This window comes from Phoenix dactylifera, chromosome 1 (genome assembly GCF_051530095.1).
Source record: "Phoenix dactylifera cultivar Ajwa chromosome 1, Ajwa_hap1_PhDact_Kaust_v1.1, whole genome shotgun sequence".
Taxonomy (NCBI): Eukaryota; Viridiplantae; Streptophyta; class Magnoliopsida; order Arecales; family Arecaceae; genus Phoenix; species Phoenix dactylifera.
In genome coordinates this window covers 593,430-615,143 of record NC_143190.1, presented here as the reverse complement: position 1 = coordinate 615,143, position 21,714 = coordinate 593,430, and the positions used below count along the sequence as shown (strand labels likewise).

At 37.7% G+C, this 21,714-nt stretch overlaps 2 protein-coding genes across 6 annotated transcripts; both read left to right on the top strand.

Moving 5' to 3' along the window:
• Positions 1–4,390: 4,390 nt before the first annotated feature.
• On the top strand, positions 4,391–11,005 carry LOC103712118 (cysteine synthase). The gene is made up of 11 exons (XM_008798536.5): positions 4,391–4,511; positions 5,040–5,093; positions 5,184–5,293; positions 5,380–5,437; positions 5,862–6,125; positions 6,206–6,343; positions 6,498–6,549; positions 9,108–9,187; positions 9,416–9,475; positions 9,647–9,727; positions 10,752–11,005. The coding sequence occupies exons 2-11, from the start codon at positions 5,052–5,054 to the stop codon at positions 10,848–10,850; spliced, it is 984 nt and encodes a 327-aa protein (XP_008796758.4). The 5' UTR covers positions 4,391–4,511; positions 5,040–5,051; the 3' UTR covers positions 10,851–11,005.
• A 1,744-nt stretch (positions 11,006–12,749) lies between these two features.
• LOC103699290 (cysteine synthase) lies at positions 12,750–18,748 on the top strand. 5 transcript variants are annotated; one of them, XR_005506580.2, is made up of 12 exons: positions 12,895–13,034; positions 13,295–13,348; positions 13,483–13,592; positions 13,679–13,736; positions 14,209–14,472; positions 14,553–14,690; positions 14,846–14,897; positions 16,115–16,194; positions 16,405–16,464; positions 16,640–16,720; positions 17,200–17,535; positions 18,314–18,748. XR_005506580.2 is itself a non-coding variant. In XM_039114598.3 (11 exons), exons 2-11 carry the CDS (start codon positions 13,307–13,309, stop codon positions 18,404–18,406), a joined length of 978 nt encoding a protein of 325 aa, XP_038970526.1. In that variant the 5' UTR covers positions 12,750–13,034; positions 13,238–13,306; the 3' UTR covers positions 18,407–18,748. The 5 variants fall into 5 exon arrangements, 2 of the variants coding, with proteins under 2 accessions (XP_038970526.1, XP_038970525.1); XR_015975239.1 differs by having other exon boundaries at positions 17,200–17,593; XR_015975244.1 differs by having other exon boundaries at positions 12,932–13,034; positions 13,238–13,348; positions 17,200–17,593.
• Positions 18,749–21,714: the final 2,966 nt, after the last annotated feature.

Below are 21,714 nucleotides of genomic sequence, written 5' to 3'. Positions count from 1 at the left end.
CAATGATTGTGAGAATTAATACTGCAAATAATACATGCTCATATTATCATCGATTAATGATACTAAATAACAATTAAACTTTATCCAAAGTAATTTAAATTTTTGCATATAACTTTGGCATGCAACTAGGTGCATCATTATGTCTCTCCTTTAGGCGAGTGTTATAACATGCTAGTGGCTAATCCGATTAATGATTTATCATCATCACTGTTGAACCTAACAAGACATGCACATTGGGTGCAAGCAAATACTACAATTTGGGTATGAAAGTGCCACTTGATCTAATGCACACTCCTACCATCTCAGTTGTCTCGAAGATGAAGATGCTCCTTTAGAAACGACTCAATATTTCAATAGCTTAGACGCAGTTATGATATTTTTAAAACTTTATTAGATTAATTATATTTATCCAAAACTATATATTATAGATAATTTCTAGTTTTTCATGCTCGAGGTCAATTTTGCGATCACACCGAGCAATCAAAATAAAATTTTTCATCCTTTATAAATAGTATCAATCAACTTTGCATACAAATCATAGCATGAATATATAAATAATTAATCATTAAGATCATGATATCATGCCTACAATATTTTATTTGCACGTAAACAAATTAAACAACACATTATTATTCAATCCAAATATGAGAGTAGCAGAAAATTTACAATGGCATATTTAAAGATTTTTATGCAATAAAACTATATGATAGAGACCATAACATAATTATCAGAGAACCACTATGTAAGAAAACTTCATTATAGGGATAAAATAATTATCCAAGGACCTTTGTGTAATAACTTTTATGACAGGGATCAAAATACTTCTTCAGGAACTCAAATGCAAATTTTCCTCTTTTTTTATTGAACTAATCAGATTTCATATTTTGGGTCGAAACCCAAAACTTGAAATTCGTTCCCTCTTTCTCCTTCCAACTTTCTTCCGAACATGAGCGAAGGCAAAAATGGAGGGCTCTGGCGACCCTCTCCCCTGTTTAATCTCCGCCAGTGGACCACCATTTCGTTCTCAATCGGCAGCCATCGGCCTGGATCATCGTCTCAACCGTCAATTTGCGGATGATCGGGAGGTTCCATGGGAAATCTATGGAGGAAAAGGGGGGTTTGCAGTGATCCTTTTCCACACGAGGGTTGGGTGACTTTTCGATAACCGGTGACAACGATCTTAGCTCCCCAATGATGGTCATCACGATCTTTAGCATGTCGGGGCCGGCTAGTGATCCTTTCCCTTAGATCAATAGATGAAGCATGGACTTGATCAATAAATGTTGGGTCCTACTGCTAGAGTAACTTATCATACCGATCATCCCGACCTTATTGGCCATTGATGAATTCTATCGAACGATCTCAGCTTTGATCAAGTCCATGCTTCATGATTTATTGATCAAGTTGTTTAGACTTGACCAATCCAAAGCTGTCAAACACCGTCATTTGGCCAATCGTCCTTTGAGTGTCTAAGATAAAAGAGGTAAGTAATCATGGTACTCTTTATTAGTTTTCAGATTTTCATATATTTTCATGCTTATGATTTATAAACAATATAAAAATAATATTAAATATTGATGATATTATATTTTTTTTAAAATTAAGGAATGCGCATATGATATTATAGAATTTATGATTTATCATGAAATAATGATTCCATGACTGTTATTTTTACTATTAAGGATTTAAGGATTATGAACTTAATAATATAATTTAATTCTTTTCAACCTATTTATTTATGTATGATTTAAGAGCATATATTTTGAGAAATTACAATTTAAGAAAATATGCTTTAATAACATATAAATTCAGAAAATATAATTTAAGAACTATAGCAAAAGGCACTTAGATTGCTATGTATGGCCCCTAAAAGTAGGGTAGATCGACATATGAAGTTAGTTCCATACGATCTTGTTAGTGGGTAATAGTAGTTGATACATGATCCTACCAGTAGATAATAGTAGTTGGTATATGATTTATCAGCGAATAATAGTAGTTGGCATATGACCCTGCCAATGGATAATAGTAGTTGGTATTTTATCAATTACAACCCTTTTAGGGATATCATAGTGACCTTAGCATTTAGTCTAAGAGAAGTAATTTGATCTATGGCATGGTTAAATGGTAAATGATTTATGATTTTATTTATGGAACCATGTATATGAAATATTGATGATTTATGCGTGCATGATTGGTTTTACAACTTGTTTTATCATGTGGTATTATGAAATATTCTATCCTGCAATAATTATTATTTTCTCTATATAATGTATTGATTCTTGCAAAAACTTATGCTTAATCTAGTAAGGTAATATAATGTTTACTTACCGGGCTGTGTAGTTATATCTTTTTTTTATTTTTTTTAGACAAATAGGATCACTAGGAATAAAGAATAGTCTAGACTTGGAATTCGTACTAGCAAAAGCTTGGAGATCTTGTAGTAGAGATTTTAGTCTTTATGTAATCATCACAAATATATCCCATCACCTTATTAGAAGCTTATTGTGAACAACAGTTTAGATCAAATTAAAACAACTAAAATAAATTCTGATGTATGTTAGTATGGGCTATATTTGGCTGGGCGCGATCGGATAAATTCCAGTAATATAAATTAAGACCTCTTTGCATCATTAAATGGAAAAAAAACAGAAAATGATATTTTTCAACCCATAAATGCATTCAACTATTTTAATCGACCACCATACATCACCGTGAACAAAAATCATATAAGGTAGGCATTATAGTATGTCATATAGGGTCGGACTCCTAATTTACCACGTTTCTCCTAGCACTTGTCTTAAAGAGGAAATCCAAGAGTTAAATAAGGAGAGAACTCCTACTAATGAAGCGAGTTAGTCCTGTAACATAAAACAAAAAAAATAAAAAAAAATGCACGTGCCAAGAGAGACCATTTGCATCTTATTTTTTGCTTATCAAGTCTCTCAATCTATCCTTTTTTTAACCAAGCCGTCTCTCCCATCTATGAGGTCTTCCTTTTTCTCTTGAATCTCTTTCTCCTCCTCCAAATCCTTCTTTTTTTTCAAGATCTTTGAAAGAATATGTATACATTTTCTTGTATTATACAAAATTATAAAATTGTGTACTGATACTGATGAACATCATATTCTGAAAAGTATGTATTGATTTATCTACAGGTATATATATTAACTTGCTAGATGTCTAATTTGCTTGGTGTGTATCATCTAACCATATCGAATGTAGTAGTAAAAAGTATGCTATGAAAACTGCATACCGATTTACCTAAAAGTATATACTTGATTACTACTAGTGTATATCAAAGAAGCTTGCAGTATGTATCAAAAAATCAACGAGTGTATACTAGCCAGCTATGTAGTAAATACTGGTGAACATTATATTTTAGAAACTATATATCAATTTACTTGAAGGTATATATCGGATTGCTAAATGACTAATTTGTTAAATATGTATTACTTATTCATATACTGTGCACCGGTGAATACTATGTTCTAAAAACTATGTATCGATTTATCTAAACGTATGTATTAGCTTGCTGGATGACTAATTTGTTTGGTGTGTATTATCCGATCATGTAGTATGTATCGGTAAAAAGCTTGTTTTGGAAAGATAGAAAAAAGATAATGTGACGTGTGACTTTCTTTTTTTTATTATTTTAATCATGAGACTAGCTAATCTGTTAGTAGCAGGAATTTTCGAATTTTGATTTTTTTTTTTTTTTTTAAGATGGGCACCAGAGGCAACGCAGAAAAATAGGAAGCCAGTTTCATATTAGGAAGCCCGTTTGATATTGATTTCTCGGTTGCCCACCCCATATAATTTCCGTTCCCATCGTCGCCAGCTGCTAGGCTAGACGATATAAATTCATGCAAGATTAAAAAAAATGGAAAAAAAGGAAAATTTCGTGAAGACGTCTAGATTCAATGCACGTTCGAGAGTCCAAAGTCCAGTCCTTGCGTCGACATTGAATGCACGTCCTAGAGCCCCAAGTCCAAACCCTTGCGTCCAGATTCAATGCACGTTCCACAGCCCAAAGTCCAAACCCTCGCGGGTCTAAGGTCACTCCCGGCTCCGCTAGATTTACTCCCGTCTCTCTAATTACAAATTTGGACCTAGCTAAAAAAAAAGGGCGTATCTTCAAATCAATAGAAACATTTTAGCCCCTGCTCCTAACGCCGTCCTATCATCTCCCAAACACCAAACAGTCTTTCGACCTCTTCTCCGGCAGCATAGGTGGTGGGACCCACCGTCAGTCTCATGTTCCTACCATACATATAAAGCGATATTGACGCGTCATCAAAAATCTAGGTGCTTGGTGTTTGAGTTAGCACAGCTGCTGAGCTGAGCCAGTTTTGGCTACGTATCTGAGGCTTGGCTTCTTCCTCCGCTGTAAATATAGCATAATCTTTGTGAGGCCCGATCAGTTCTGGCTTCAAGACGCCGAGGTTTTTTCATTGCTACCTCCTCCTCTTCCTCCGCCTGCATTACCATTGCTGCTGGTTGTTGGATTCTCGGTATTCGCTTGGCTTCTTTCTTTCTCTCTGGCATCTTTTTTCCTTTAACTGAAGAAATAACGTTAAAGGGGGGGTTCGTCCAGCGTTACATCTCGACTTCTTCAAGTTTATTTTGTAAATCTTTTGACGATCGGAGGCGTTTTTATTAGCGAAACTTTCCCCCATGCATTCTCAAGGTTTCTGATGCGTGTTTTTTTTCCCCTCCCTCTTACACAATTTTTTTTTATATACTTGATTTATTTTTTTTTCAATTTGTAGCTGTATTTCCAATTATATGTTCTGATGATTAGAATTGTCGTTCTTTAAGGAAGTTCAATTTTTTTGATCTGTTTAACATCTAGCATTGTTCTGGTTTTTCTATATACATAATACCGTTTGTTTGCAGAAAGCATGGGTTTGATTTCATGTGTTATGTGTTCCAACAAACTATTATTTTTTTCATGACCAAATTAGTTCCTTCTTATTTCTAGATTGCAAGGAGAATTGAGGGTTTGTTATATTTTGTATTCATTTTTCCCCCTGCTGCAGTTGCTCTGAACGATGGGAGAAGTAGGTCCTGCAATCGCCAAGGACGTCGCTGAAGTAAGCTTTCTAATTCTTATTCATGTAGTTATTCTTCCTAGCATTTATTCGCACTTAGTTTACCAAATGGTTATTGGTTTAATGAACTAGTTGATTGGTAACACCCCGTTGGTGTACCTAAACAATGTTACGACCGGCTGCGTGGCGCGTATTGCTGCTAAGTTAGAGATGATGGAACCCTGCTCCAGCGTCAAAGACAGGTGATTGCCGTTCATCATTTCCTTCATCCATTCGGCACAGATGATTTGAGGTTTTTTTGTGCTCATGTAATTTTTTTGGTGGACAGGATTGGATATAGCATGATTACCGATGCAGAGGAGAAAGGACTTATCTCGCCAGGAAAGGTTAGCAATTTGATCAAATTATTCTGTTTAACTAGCTGGTTACGACTTACGATTTAGAGTGTAATTCAATCTTTGTGGATATTCGCTAGTTAAAAGGTCATCACTGATATATATTCATAATTCATGTAACTGGATACGTAACAAACACACCCTACTTTTTAGATTCTTGGCCTTAAAATCACAACTAATGCATAAATATTGATCTACATGCAGTGATTGTTCAAGCATTGTTCGTTAACTAGTGATTTAGAATAATTAGTTTATCTATGCATTTGGTTTTAAATAATTGATCTATATCCAGAGTACAAAGGAATTATGCTCTGAAAATATTGAGGTGCCTGCTGCTGCAAAGAACAGAAACTGGAAAGATTAATGCAATGATTGAGTTGGCTGATGTGTTCCTTTTGTTGTGCAACATTTGTAGAGCATCCTGATTGAACCTACTAGTGGTAATACCGGCATAGCGTTGGCCTTCATGGCAGCTGCAAAGGGTTATAGGCTCATACTTACAATGCCGGCCTCTATGAGCCTTGAGAGAAGGATGGTTCTCAAAGCTTTTGGTGCCGAATTGGTCCTCACGGATCCAACTTTGGGCATCAAAGGTGCTGTTCAGAAGGCAGAAGAGTTGGCTGCAAAGACTCCCAATTCATACATCCTTCAGCAGTTTGAAAATCCTACTAACCCAAAGGTAATGTAGAGAATAGAAACGATCTTACAAAATTTACCTTTCAAAAGGAGGCATCTATATACTTCACTTTGTGCTTGTAGATTCATTATGAGACAACTGGACCGGAGATCTGGAAGGGAACTGGGGGCAAAATTGATGCCCTTGTGTCTGGTATTGGTACAGGGGGTACGATTACTGGATCAGGAAGATACCTTAAAGAGCAAAATCCTGAAGTCAGGGTAAGTTCTTCACCATTTGGGTGATCTATGTTACCAACTAGTTCCATATTGCAGCTCTTGGTGAAGTATATTTTTGGTGCCGCACATTTTATGTTCTAGAATTTTACCATCTACTAACTCCTTGTTGCATGGCATGTCTTTTCCTTTGATTTAGCTATATGGTGTGGAACCAGCTGAAAGTGCAGTTTTATCTGGAGGAAAACCTGGTGAGCTGATGCATCTTGGTTTTCTTTTGTACTTTGGGCTGCATTAATTTATGTTGTAGCATATGAAGCAAATATTGGACCAGTCTCTTGCATAGACACATTGCAAGTATATAATTTTTCGGGGAACTTGGATGGTGCACGTGCCCACCTTGACATTTGGAACACATTCGAAAGGCTTGATTTCTGCAAGATTCCCCACTTTTACTGTTCTTGTGCATACCTCTTTTATTTTTTTGTGACTGCATATTTTTTGTTTGTAACGTAATCTTGGAGAAAGTAATAGAAAGGACAAAGTAGGTAAATTTGATACTGTTATCCTTGATCATTTCAGTCCCTGAACATCTCTTTTGGCCTAATTCTAAAATCTTTTACTTGAATTCTTGAATAGGTTAAAAAATAAACTGACAAAAGAAAATAGTTGACATTTGTATATAAGAAAGTCTCTGATACTTGGGTAATGAAGATATTAAATTTTGTAGAACTAAGACTATGTAAAAGACAAAAAAGGAAATACATTTCCGTGTTCAGCATTTTTGAAGTATCACCAATATTTCTCTTGGTGTTGGTTTATATTGTCTCTTAGGTTTAGCCATTTTAAAGCCTGAGAGGTCAACTGGGACAAATTATTTGACCCATCACATGTAAAACATTGATGGGTAGATCATATTAAAATGTTTATGTTTTTTAAAAGAAAATTCTCTAACTCCCTAATGCTGATTTGAGTGGTCTATTTGAATTGTGCAGATCAGATAATTTATTTTCCTATTAGTAACTACATAATATAAAATAGAGGGTGAGCCTTGGTGAAAGGTAAGGTTGCCTCATTATGACCTGAAGGTCCCAGGTTCGAAACCTGAAACTAGTTTGTTCGCATGTAGGGGTAAGGCTACGTACGTCTGCCCCTCCCGAACTCCCAAAATGCTGGGAGCCTTGTGTAGTGGGCATTCTTTAACTAGATTATATAAAATAAGAAAATAAATCAAAATCCAACCTATTGCTGCGAATACCTGATTTGAAAGGTGGAAGGTCATTGGTAGATCCACATGGGAAGGAGAGGTAATGTTCTACAGTTGATGACATACACCCAGGAAAATAAGAAGAGCTCAATGGTTGTCGGAGTTGATCTGGTCGGAGGCCCCCCAGTGCTTAAGTTAGAGGAAAGGGCTCTAAGGCACAGCAGAAGGACAAGACCTGTAAAAGAATGGGGAGTATAGTAGAGTATGTGGTATATGTTTATATGCGTACTTGGTGTATGGAGCCCCTCTTTATAGATGAATAGTCTTTGTCCTACCAGATTTGGACTTTAGAGTTCAAAATCCAGTAGAAAACTGACTCTTGGCTTTTCTTATCTGGATCAGCCCTCCTTCGAACTCAAGTCCAACTAAAATAGGTTTCTTTTGATGCCATATGTTGGCCCATGGTTGGCTAATCAGATTTGGGCCACATCAGTCCTTAAAGCACCTGATCCTCCTTTGCCCCATGCATCTTCCTTTACTATTCTCTATGTTAAGGTAGCTGAGGTAGACAATAACACTCCTAAGAGAGAGACAAGACATCACTGATGGGGGATGACAAGGATGCTGTTGTTGCTTATTAGTTTGTGAAATGCTTTTGCAGGAATTATTGAAGATGTTGTCTTTGGACTTGACCAAGGAGAGAGAATGTTGTTGCTGGAAAGAGGAGGACACCACCTGGGGAGAGTACATTTACAAGGGATTTATTTTTCATGCCAGATTACCCCTAACCAAATAGGCCCTATGTGTTTTTCAAAATTATTTGTTGAGAGATACAAGAAAAATGATATTTTGCAAAGTTATTTCGCTATTTACATCCTTGACCAATCTCTATAAAAAAGGATCTCTTTCAACATTATTATGGTGAGTAAATTCATTATTGAAAACAAGGTTCGCCGTCTCGGTACAGGACCCCGTATTGGTGCTACACTAGCACTATGTCGGCACGGTACAGTACGGGTTCTTGAGAGGTTCAAAGATTTTTTTCCTGTTTTATTTGTCTTAAAACTTTTTTACCCTACTATTGGCTAAACCTAACTGGGTAGGGCTTCTTAGTAGCCTTCCCACCTCAACTCTGAAACTAGTTTCTTGATGGATTTGATTTGCTGAGATAATGTATCCCTCTATCACAAAAAGAGAGAGATTGCTTGCTAGGGGACCTATGTTGGTCTAAAACTTGTAGCATCAGATGTTTTTGATTACATGCTTTGGTGCTGCTGTGATTCATCGTTGTTGGCACGCTTAGGAGATCTGAATTGTTCTGGCTGCTATATTAACATAGTAGACAATTTGTTGGTGAACTTGCTTCTCTTACTTTCTATTGTTATGTTTCTAATACTCCCATGTTCGGTTCCTCTGTCATGACAAATGCACTCAATTATCTTCTGTTTGAAGATGTATAAACAAGAGGAACATATTGTTCTAATGTTTAGAAAGCATGATTCTCATAAATTTTAAGCCATTTTAAGTTAACGGTTTCTTATTTTTTACAATTATAACATGAATCTGACAAAATTTCTTCTCCTCTTCTTTTAAAATGACCAGGTCCACATAAAATCCAGGGTATAGGAGCTGGATTTATTCCTGGTGTTTTGGATGTCAATCTCATTGATGAAGTTATCCAAGTGAGCCTTAAAGGCCACCTAGTTTTGATTTGAACGGAGTTTCTATACATTGTATTCTTTGATACTTGATAGGCTGGTTAGCATTTGCTAACTAGTTATACTTTTCATTTCTTCTTGTAATTATCTTAGTGAAGTGATAGATGGTGTCGTCTATCAACTGTTTCTTGTTATTCTCAAATTTTTAGCATGAATCACCTTAGTTTTTTCTGTGATGTTGTGATTGCCCAGGTCTCAAGTGATGAAGCTATTGAAACGGCAAAGCTTCTAGCCTTGAAAGAAGGGTTGTTGGTAGGTTTGTCAATCCTATTATAGTTTAATGTTTCTATTATATTTATATTATCCCAGCTTCTCTTTTCAGTCCTCTTATCCACAATGAGGGTTCTGCAATCTATGCTTTTCATGTATTTAACCCCTTATTGATTCTTCTGCTGCTTACAGTAAGAGGCATACTCATTGCAGGTTGGAATATCATCTGGAGCTGCTGCAGCTGCTGCTATTAAGATTGCACAGAGACCAGAAAATGAGGGGAAACTCATAGTTGTAAGCTCTTAACTTTCTGATTTCTTCTGTTTTCTTTTCTTATCCTATCAGTATTCCTTGAGAATTTCGTTGGAGACTAGAACCTAATAGTTAAGCAAATAAATTTGTCGCTATGACATGGAATATTGGTTCTGTTCTCACTGACTATTAAGCAAAATACATTTAGGAGCCAGCAGCACCATTTTGTCTTTCTTAAAAAATATAGATAAAATTTTACGAGTTCAGACACACAAAATGCTGCTTGAAAGCTTAGCACTATTGTGGTGCTTGGGCGACCAGTTTCGAACACATTTAAAGGTAGCCATGTATCATGTAATATTTTCATGCCCTCCTTGTATTTAGAAGAACTCTTGTTTGAATCATGTTGCGGTGATTGAATAGGTGGTGTCACGTAACCTGCTCAATCGTTACATATTTGATTTCCTTAACTGTTTTCAGCGGCGACATCATTACTTCCTGTCTACTTTTGTAGTTTTATACTCCTCAGAGATTTTAATCATCCATCAACTTGCTGATAATATCTTCATCACAATCATGCATGTATGGATCTTTAGAACTTGGCATTGCTTGCATAGTTTGCAGTATTTACCTCCGACATTTATCTAAAAAGTCTTTATCATTTAGATTTATATAAAGTTTACCAGCAGCAGTTCTGCTGTCTTCTTGTGTAGTGTATGTACGAGACGCAAGAGAGGTGAAAACTTAACATAGGGTCCAGAACATGATATAGTAAGTACTGCAGCCTGGGCATTGTATAAACTGATCACTATTTTCTTCCAAATGCTTCCATGGTTCAGCTGGAAGCTTGTACCTGCAACTCTTGGATCAACCAATAGCTGGGCTTGTAAATGCGATTTCCCGATTACAAGTAATTGTAGAACATATAGTTCTGTTGCTGACCGCCTTTCTAACATGACTTCACAATTGCTTTCTGTATGATCCATATTATAGCCAGCTAATGATTTTTTAAAAAGAAGAAACAAAAAAAGCCAGCTACTGATCAATATTCTCTTTATGAGTGCAGGTTGTTTTCCCAAGCTTTGGTGAGCGTTATCTTTCGACACCCCTCTTCCAATCGATAAAGAAAGAAGCTGAGAGCATGGATTTTGAACCCCGACGGTGATCTTTTGCTGTCATCATTGTGGAATTTCCATCTCAATAATTTCATGAGAGTGATTTTACGAAAGGTTCTTGCATGGATGGTTGTACCAGAATAAAAGTATGAGCGGACGAATTCAAGACCGGGCCTCAGACAATGAAATGAAGGATTTACTGCAATTTCCTTGACTTTGTTGGTACGCAATAAGGCACTTGCTTTACCTGCCTTGGTTAATTGGCCATAGTATTTCAATTGTAAGGGCACTAGAAGTGCATAAATTTGCCAGTAAAATCTATCATTACTTACTATTATTTGGCATATGCAATGAGCTTGATGCATCTAAGCTAGAGTTTTTAATAAATGATTGGAATCTGAATAATGGGTGAATCTTTAGTGCTTCTTTTAAATTAAACATATGAGTCAATATTTTGACAAAATCCAATAAATTTATCCCATCAACAATTGTAGAATCTTAAACCTCCAAGGAATTCCATAAAATATCGACTTTTCATTTAAATCTTCTTGCTTATTTTACCCACATTGATATCCCTGAATATTTAGTTTTTCAGATACATAACTAGGCATAAATTATCATTAATTTATCCAAAGATAGCAAATGAGAACATTATGCCTGCCCTGTGCTCTTCTGATTACAACCATCGATTGATTACTCTCTCTTAAAGCAGGCATATGTTTAAGCAAATTCTTTGGCTTTATGCGTCTCATCCACTTTAAGGGCATTTTGATAAACTAGTCATGTAGCATGAACATTGGTTTTAAAACAGAAATATGGTGGTGGTTGGAGTTAATTTCTCAGATCATTCTTAAACTCATAGTAGGCTAAGAGTAATTTTTACAAAGCCAATGATAGAAAAGATGATATACAGGAAAGATCACACATCAGCAAGATTCGACAATATCTACTTCTTTCTTAAAAGTCAATGGTAGGCGGCTCAGCATGGGACAAGCGCATAAAACACTTCATTTCTCCATCATGTTGGCGTATTCGGTTAACAATGTACGCAAGCTACATCATCGGTCAACAGCCAAGACTTGGAAGCTTAAGAGGAAATCAATTTCTCCAAGGAGAGAGTAAGAGAGAGAGAGAGAGAGAGGCCTTATTACTATATCTATGCCAAAGTTCTGTTGATGCCGGTATCTTGGATCAGCGTAGAAACCATTATTTACTGTTATAATAGCAGATGGCTCCAAAGTTTCTACTTCCTTGCTTTGGTAGTTTGAAGGAAGAAGAAAAGTTTCTCATTTCTACTCTTTTTTCTCACTCTTCATCGTATAGCTAGATGTAGTCCAATAAGCAATATTATTAATTCTATGCTTTCAATTAAAAAATATATTCAAAAAAATATTAATGTTATATAAAAATCTCTTAGCATTCCTATCGACAGCCACAACATCCAAGCCTGAAAGCGGAAGCTCCTCGCCAGCCGCCAGGCCAGACGATTTAAATCCCTGTCAGAAAAAAAAATATCGAGGAAAAAACAGAGAAATTCCATCCGCGAAAGGGCGAGGCGTCCAGATTCAATGCACGCTCAGGGGCCCAAAGTCCAACTCCTTGCGGGGTCTAAGGTCACTCCCAGCTCCGCTAGATTGGCTCCCGTGTCTCTAATTACAAAAGCGGAGAAATGAAATGCTAGGCACCTGGTTAGTGCACCTAGTAAAAGAAGGCGTATCTTTAAATCAATTAGAAACATTTTAGCCCCCGAACAGCAAACAGTCTTTCGAGCTCTTCTCCGGCAGCATAGGTGGTGGGACCCACCGTCATCTTATCCTCCCACCATACACGGTACATATGATGCGATATTGACGCGTCATCAAAAATCTAGGTCATTGGTGTTTGAAGCGACACAGCTGCTGAGCTGAGCCAGCTTTCGTTACGTATCTGTCCTATCCGCATGGCGTTGGACACGCTTTTTTTCCATTTTTAGATTTTTTTAGTTACCAATTAAAAAACCGTAGGATCGGCTTCTACTGATTCCGTTACGAATAAAGCATGATGTTGTGAGGCCCAATAACGTTACCCAATCCTAGCGTGACACGTTTCTCTTGTGGGTAAGAGAATTGGACCCCGAATTGAAGTGAGATCCTTGGAAATAAAATCCGGCCCTTGGGATTTCCAGAGGCCGCTTTTCTCTGCTTTGGCCTCCTCCTCCGCTTTCATTCTCGTCGCTACTGGTTCCTGGATTCTCGGTATTCGCTTGATATCTTACTTTCCATCTAATTTTCCGGCATCTTTTTCCATTGATTTCACCATCTGTCCTTGTAATTGAAGAATTAACATTTAAAGTGAAAAGAAAAAAAAGTTTCCAAAATTACATCCCGAGTTTTTGAAGTTTGTTTCGTAAATTTTGGCTTCTTGAAGTTCCATTGGTTTCTTTTCTTCTTATTTGTAGATTGTAAGAAGAGTTGAGGGTTTGCTATATTGTGTTTCTATTTTTGCCCTGTTGCAGCTGCTCTGAACGATGGGCGAAGTTAGTCCCACTATCGCCAAGGACGTCACCGAAGTAAGCTTTCTAATTCATGTCCTTCTTCTTCTTCTTCTTCCTCTTCCGCTGCATTTGTTCTTATTCGTCTAGTGTTTGGTCCTGGCGTTTTTTCGCACCTGGTTTACCAAATGGTTATTGATTTAATGAACTAGTTGATTGGTAAGACCCCGTTGGTGTACCTAAACAATGTTACGACCGGCTGCGTGGCGCGTATTGCTGCTAAGTTAGAGATGATGGAACCCTGCTCCAGCGTCAAAGACAGGTGATTGCCGTTCATCATTTCCTTCATCCATTCGGCACAGATGATTTGAGGTTTTTTTGTGCTCATGTATTTTTTTTGGTGGACAGGATTGGATATAGCATGATTACCGATGCAGAGGAGCAAGGACTTATCTCGCCAGGAAAGGTTAGCAATTTGATCAAATTATTCTGTTTAACTTCAACAAAACCAAGAAAAGCGAAAACTAGCTGGTTACGATTTAGAGTGTAATTAAAAGGTCATCACTAGTTAAAAGGTCATCACTGATATATATTCACTAGTTAAAAGGTCATCACTGATATATATTCATGATTCATGTAACTGGATACATAACAAACACACCCTCCTTTTAGATTCTTGACCTTAAAATCAGAACTAATGCAGAAATCTTGATCTACATGCTGTGATTAATTTTTTACATGCTGTGTAAAAAAATAACTAGTGATTTAGTATAATCAATTTATCTGTGTGTACTAAATGATCGATCTATATCCAGAGTACAAAGGAATTATGCTCTGAAAATATTGAGGTGCCTGCTGCTGCAAAGAACAGAAACTGGAAAGATTAATGCAATGATTGACTTGGCTGATGTGTTCCTTTTGTTGTGCAACGTTTGTAGAGTGTCCTGATCGAACCTACTAGTGGTAATACCGGCATAGGGTTGGCCTTCATTGCAGCTGCAAAGGGTTATAGGCTCATACTTACAATGCCAGCCTCCATGAGTCTTGAGAGAAGGATCATTCTCAAAGCTTTTGGTGCCGAATTGGTCCTCACGGATCCAACTTTGGGCATGAAAGGTGCTGTTCAGAAGGCAGAAGAGTTGGCTGCAAAGACACCCAACTCTTACATCCTTCAGCAGTTTGAAAATCCTGCTAACCCAAAGGTAACGTAGAGAATAGAAATGGTCTTACAAAATTTACCTTTCAAAAGAAGGCATCTATATACTTTACCTTCTGCTTGTAGATTCATTATGAGACAACTGGACCAGAGATCTGGAAAGGAACTGGGGGCAAAATTGATGCCCTTGTGTCTGGTATTGGTACAGGGGGTACGCTTACTGGATCAGGAAGATACCTTAAAGAGCAAAATCCAGACATCAAGGTCAGTTCATCACCATTTGGGTGATCTATGTCACCAACTAGTTCCATATTGCAGCTCTCGATGGAGTATACTTTTGGTGCGGCACATTTTATGTTCTAGAATTTTAACATCTACTAATTTCCTTGTTGCATGGCATCTCTTTTCTTTTGATTTAGCTATATGGTGTGGAACCAGTTGAAAGTGCAGTTTTATCTGGAGGAAAACCTGGTGAGTCGATGCATCTTAGTTCACTTTTGTACTTTTGGCTCCATTAATTTCTATTGTAGCATATGAAGCAAATATTGGATCAGTTGCTTGCATCTGTACTTTTGCTGTAATTTTGCATAGACATATTGCAAATATATCATTTATTGAGGAACTTGGATATTGCACGTGCCCAGCATGATAGGTGACGTTTGACCTTCCCCATACCCCGCAATTGGAGGAGCCTTGTGTATTGGGCTGTCCTTTAACTATGTTGTATAAAATAAGAAAAGGAATCAAAAACTATTTTTCCTATTTTTATTTTTCTTAAAAAAATTTACCTTATGGTTGGCTAAACCTAATTGGGTAGGCTTATTGGTTATGCTTATTGGTAGCCTTTCCACCTCAATTCAGAAACTAATTTCTTGATGAATTTGATTTGCTAAGCTCATATAACCCTTTATCACAAAAAGAGACATATTGCTTGGCAGGGGACCTATATTTGTCTAAAAGTTGTAGCATCAGATGTTTCTGATTATTTGCCTTAGTAGTTAGTACCATGGAATGCCGTACCGGCCCGTACCGGCCGGTACGGGCCGGTACGTACCGGTCCGGTCCTAGACCGGTACCGGAACGGATAAAAAACCGGTATTTTCCGGTTTTTTATCCGAACCGGCCGGTACGGCCGGTTTGGGCCCGTACCGGCCGGTTCGGAGCCCGTACCGGTGCGAACCGGCCGGTTCGCACCGGTACGATTTTTTTTTTTTTTTTTAAGAACCACAGCGCCGCGCGCTGTGGTTTTTGAAACCACCGGTACCGGCCGGTACGGACCGGACCGGACCGGTACCGTACCGGTCCGGCCGGCCACCGGTACGCCGACCGGTACCGGTACGGCGGACCTTGGTTAGTACTGTTGTGATTCATGGTTGTTGGCATGATTAGGAGGCTTGAATTGTTCTGGCTGGTATATGAACACAATAGACAATTTGTTGGTGAATTTGCTTCTCTTAATTGCTATTGTTATGTCTCTGATGCTCCCATAATCATTTGGTTCCTGTGTCATGACAAATGCACGTTCATTATCTTCTGTTTCAAGATGTAATAATAGGAGGAAGTTATTGCTCCAGCATACAAAGAGCATGATTCTCATAAATTTTAGAGTCATCTTTAGTATTTCTTCTTTTGACAATTATAACATGGATCTGACAAGATTTCTACTTCTCTTCTTTTTAAATGACCAGGTCCCCATAAAATCCAGGGTATAGGAGCTGGCTTTATTCCTGGTGTTTTGGATGTCAATCTCATTGATGAAGTTATCCAAGTAAGCCTTAAAGACCACCTAGTTTTTGGGTTGAATGGTTGTATTCTTTGATACTTGATTGGCTGGTCAGCATGTTGGTAACTAGTTATAACTTCTGTTTCTGCTTGTAATTATCTTTGTGAAGCGATGTCATCTATCAACTGTTTTTTGTTATTCTCAAATTTTTAGCGTGAATCACTGTAATTTTTCTGTGATGATGTGAATGTCCAGGTCTCAAGTGATGAAGCGATTGAAACAGCAAAGCTTCTAGCCTTGAAAGAAGGGCTGTTGGTAAGTTTGTCAATACTATTATAGTTTAATTTTTCTATTATAGTTCATGTTATCCTGGATTCTCTTTTCAGTCCTCATATTTAGCTGCAAGGGTTCTGCAGTCTATATGCTTTTCACCTATTTAACCCTCTTTTGATTCTTCTGCTGCTTACAGTAAGAGGTATACTCATTGCAGGGTGGAATATCATCTGGAGCTGCTGCAGCTGCTGCTATTAGGATTGCACAGAGACCAGAAAATGAGGGGAAACTTATAGTTGTAAGCTCTTAACTTTCTGATTTCTACTGTTTTCTTTTCCTATGCTATCAGTATTCCTTGAGAATTTCATGGTAAAACCTAATAGTTAAACAAATAAATTTGTCACTATAACATGGAATACTGGTTCTGTTCTCACTGACTATTAAGCAAAATATAATTAAGAGCCAGCATCACCATTTTGTCTTTCTTAAAAAATATAGATAAAATTTTAGGAGTTTAGGTACCTGAAAAATGCTGCTTGAATACTTAGCGGTATGGTGATGCTTTGGTGACCAGTTTGCAACACCCAAATCATTCAAATGTATCCATATATCCCCATTATTCTATCAAAGAGCCTAGCTAACTTTAGGTGCCATAGGGGTAGGACTACGAGATGGGGATATAGCTTCTCCCCGTTCTAATTCAGCTCTCTAGATTCCCCCAAAACCACCTGTCCATTCTTAGCCTGTCTTGCAAACCTCTCAAAATTCCACACGCAGGTATGTATGCAGACAACCGGCGGAAAAAGACCTGGTTCCACACACATGAGACACGAAGAAGGTATGGGACGACCAGTTCACCACGGAAAGCGAATTCGATCCTATAGTCGTCTCTTTGTTTGAAAAATGCGCAGTGGAAAGGGATGCTAGTCGGCTCGGCGAAGTTGTAGGCCCCAATAGATCAGATCAAGAGTGATTCCTCACCTATCCTGTCAGGGGCCAAGTCGAACGCTCGAGTATAGATTCCCTATGCTCATGTGAACGGCCGGCCCGTAGATCTAAAAGGATCCATCCATAGGCCTGACCGGAAAGTCTCGGCTATCCAAGAAGTCCAAGGTGCATAAGCCTGCTCCTCAATAAAGCCTTACTCATCCTCTTGTTCGATAATCCCTTGGTAATATTGTGATCCCCTCTATTTATTTAGATCAGATTTTGTTGAAATCTTTCTGATGTTGCAGTGATTGAATTGGTGATGTTATATAATATGTTCATTCATTACATATATGATTTCTGTAACTGTTTCCAGTAGCAACACCATTCCTTCTTGTCTACTTTGGTAGTTTTATGTTCATCAGAGTTAATCATCCATCAACTTGTTGATAATGTCCATGGTTCATCACAGGCTTGCATGTATGGATCTTTAGAGCTTGGCATTGCTTGCATAGTCTACAATATTTACCTTCGACATTTATCTAGAAAGTCTTTACCATTTAGATTTTGTAAAAAGTTCATCAGCAGTAGTTCTGCCATCTTCTTGTGTACTGTATGTACAAGATGCAAGAGAGGTACAAACTTTAACATAGGGTCCAGAACGTGATATGTTAAGTGCAGCCTCGGTATTGTATTAACTGATCACCATTTTCTTCCAAATGCTTCTATGGTTCAGCTGGAAGCTTGTATCTGCAACTGTTGGATCAACCAATAGCTAGGCTTGTAAATGCAATTTCTTGATCAGTAGTAATTGTAGAACATAAGATTGTAGTTCTGTTGCTGACCCTTTCTAAAATGACTTCATGATTGCTTAGTGTATGATCCATGTTATAGCCAGCTCATGATTTTTTCTCAACAAACAAAAAAAGCCAGCTACTGATCAATATTCTCTTTATGAGTGCAGGTTGTTTTCCCAAGCTTTGGTGAGCGTTATCTTTCGACATCCCTCTTCCAATCTATAAAGAAAGAAACTGAGAGCATGGTCTTTGAACCCTGAGGATGATTTTTTCTGTCATCATTGTGGAATTTCCATCTCGATAATTTTATGAGAGTGATTTTACAGAAGGTTCTTGCATGGGTGGTTATACCAGAATAAAAGTATAAGTGGATGAATTCAAGACTGAGTCTCGGACATTGAAGTTAAGGATTTACTGTAATTTCCTTGACTTTGTTGGTACGCAATAAGGCACTTGCTTTACCTGCCTTGGTTAATTGGCTATAGTATTTCAATTGTAAGGGCACAAGAAGTGCATAAATTTGCCAGTAAAATCTATCATTACTAACTATTATTTGTCATATGCAATGATCTTGATGAATCTAAGCTAGAGTTTTTTATAAATGATTGGAATCTGAATAATGGGTGAATTTTTAGTGCTTTTAAGTTAAACATATGAATTAATATTTTGACAAAATCCAATAAATTCATCCCATCCGCAATTGTAGAATCTTAACCATCCAAGGGATTCCATAAAATATTGACTTTTCATTCAAATCTTCGTGCTTATGTTCCCCATGTTGATATCCCTGGATATTTCATTTTTGTGATACATAACTAGACATAAATTTTCACTAATTTATCTATAGACATAAATTATGACTGATTTACCCATAGATAGCAAATGACAACAATTTGCTTGCCCTGTGTTCTTTTGATTACAACCATTGGTTAATTACTCTCTCTCAAAATAGTCACATGTTTGAGCAAATTCTTTGACTTTATATATCACTTCATCCACTTTGAGGGCATTTTGATAAACTAGCCATGTTGCATGAGCATTAGTTTTAAAATATAAATATGGTCAACATTTTGTAGATACGTAGGCTATTTCATAGTTTCATCTACTATGTACACAAATAGTTTTGACCTAATATTTTGATATATATATATATATATATATATATATATATATATATATATATATATATATAATAGTAGATATGTTGAGTCTCAAAGATATGTTAATGAGGAGTGGGGAAGAAAGACTGACCTTAATTTGAGAGCAAAATTTGAGGCAAAATACATGGTTGGCTAGACATCAGCTCGATAAGCCAATGGCTGGATTCAAGTTTGTTGATTCAGTAGTTCTCATTGGGTCCACAATGAATGACTCAGTTATCCTAACTAGGTATTATTGCCCAGACTGGCATTGCGGGCTTTCGCGAGAGCGGTCTCTATAGATTGCTGCTACAAGGGCGAGTTCATTGTGATTTGCTTCATATCATTTTTTTACTAACTTAACCTTCTCACTTTGTTGATCCATTAGCCCCAAAACAGAAGAAGGCTATGGTTAGCAAACCTAGGCCAACTAGCACATCGGCCCCTAGATGGAGGTGAATTGGTAGCTTCAGTGGAAAAGCACCCTCCAACTCCTTAGTGATTTAGTAGGACAATGTGGGGTCAAACAAACCCTTGCCTAGAGCTAGTGATTTTGCCAATGTTGACACCCATCTACTAGTCGAATCCCACCAAGAACTTCTTGGACTTCAAGAGAAACTAGCATATCTACCCAAGGTTCTAGTTGATTTGCTCGACCAACCAACACAAGACCCAGTCCATTCACCCGACTAGCTAGCACAAATTGGGTCACTCGAGGACCCTAGTCAGAGCCTCAATCATCCCTATAGGGTCAGAAAATGGTAGCCGAGGCTGACCAGGTAGACACATTAGAGCCTCCATTAGTGTCCATTCCTCATACAGATCATTCTAGAGTCAACTTCCAAGTTCTTGTTCTCAAGCTCTTTGGCCACTAGCCAGGAGGTTATGGTAAGAAATTAACTTTTGTCTTCCATGTTACCTATAGTCTCAATCTAACGAGTCATCCAACCTGCAGGCTAGTAGTGTCGTGGTCGCTCTATCATCAGCTCACTTGCCCAAATAAAAGCTAGGCTAGTTGCACACTTAGCCATACCCTTCTCGGTCAACATCTCCATCCCATCCAATCCTCTAGCCAAAGTTCTTAAGGCTAGGAGAGCAATATGGAGTGTCATCGATCTTGATCTTAATGACCTAGCCAACCCTCAAAGTTGTTGACACTGTGTTGTAGCCTCTGATCCACCCATTGGTTAAATAGTAAACTTGACCAACTTGAGGACTTGGCTTTCTTGCTTCACCTGGACCCACCAAGCAATAGCCTTAGTTATCGAGGAGGTTGACCAAGAAACCTCATAGAAAGAGGTGCTCTAGTTTGTAGTAGTCATTCTCGAAGATTTACTCAAACCAAGCTAGAATACCTACGACAACCTCTAGGATGAGATTTGGTCGACCAAGTACTTGATTACTTTTTTGAAGACTCGGCTAACCAAAGCTCATGACAAATTGAAAGCTCTAGAGATGACTCGAGCTAAGCAAGAGAGAAATAACAAAGCGAAGTTTAAGGCTCTAGACGAAACACGAGCCCAGCTTGGTAACTACATCTCTCATCTTTTTGAACTTCTCTCTAGGATGAGCGAGGCTAATGAGATGGTCGAAAAGTTACAACATAAGTGGGAGCACATCAAGGACATAGCTAAAAACTTGTGAGTGCCCTCATCTTGTAATCTCCGACTTAAGTATTAATTGATGTATCAACCTTTTGGCCGAAAACAATATATGACTGGATCATTTTTAGTAGCTAATCACTATCGTTTACTTTATTGTTATCAATAACATTGCTTTATTTATGACTCCGCTTCTCAACCGAACTCGAGACTCCTATTCCCATCCTTCCATGGATATCACAAGGATGCACTTCATTCATAGTCAATGTGAAGATTCTCGATAATCTGAATGATCGAATTCCAAACCACATAAAACCTTTCCCAAAAACATCCTCTCAATGTTGCCTCCCAACATTTGAACTTGGTGTGTGTATCAGCTAGAAAGGACTTGGTGGCATCCATTGGTAGGATTGTTCCTTGCAATAGAAGTAGATAATACCATAAAGTGATAGTAGCATCACCCCCTATCTATTACAATTAGGGAATGACCAATTATTACAGTAAAGGCTCATGTCGATGTGGTTCCACTAACATTTCCGCCAATAGATATTTTCAAATCAAAATGGCAAGAAACCCTAGGTTTGAATGTTCATCTAATATTGACCAAAGTACAGACTCATTCGGTCAGGCATGGTCCTATATTCATTTGCAGGATAATTTCTTCCTCATTTGGGTCTATAAATCCTGAGGACTCCATAAGATAGTCTTTGGTCTTGTGCTTTTGGTATGCTGGAATGCCAAAGTTAGGCTTTCTAAGGATCTTGGACATTTTCATATTATAAAACTTGATGGGCTCAATTGCCCTCTCCAAGGTTATGATCGGCCAAG

Bases quoted from the DNA above. Each gene is read 5' to 3' on its own strand.
- LOC103712118 (XM_008798536.5), top strand. From the start codon at position 5,052: ATGGGAGAAGTAGGTCCTGCAATCGCCAAGGACGTCGCTGAA. The intron at 6,550-9,107 runs GTGAGCTGATGC...TAAAATGACCAG, and splicing joins TTTATCTGGAGGAAAACCTG to GTCCACATAAAATCCAGGGT. The intron at 9,188-9,415 runs GTGAGCCTTAAA...GTGATTGCCCAG, and splicing joins TCATTGATGAAGTTATCCAA to GTCTCAAGTGATGAAGCTAT.
- LOC103699290 (XM_039114598.3), top strand. From the start codon at position 13,307: ATGGGCGAAGTTAGTCCCACTATCGCCAAGGACGTCACCGAA. The intron at 13,593-13,678 runs GTGATTGCCGTT...TTTGGTGGACAG, and splicing joins TGCTCCAGCGTCAAAGACAG to GATTGGATATAGCATGATTA. The intron at 14,691-14,845 runs GTCAGTTCATCA...CTTTTGATTTAG, and splicing joins AGCAAAATCCAGACATCAAG to CTATATGGTGTGGAACCAGT.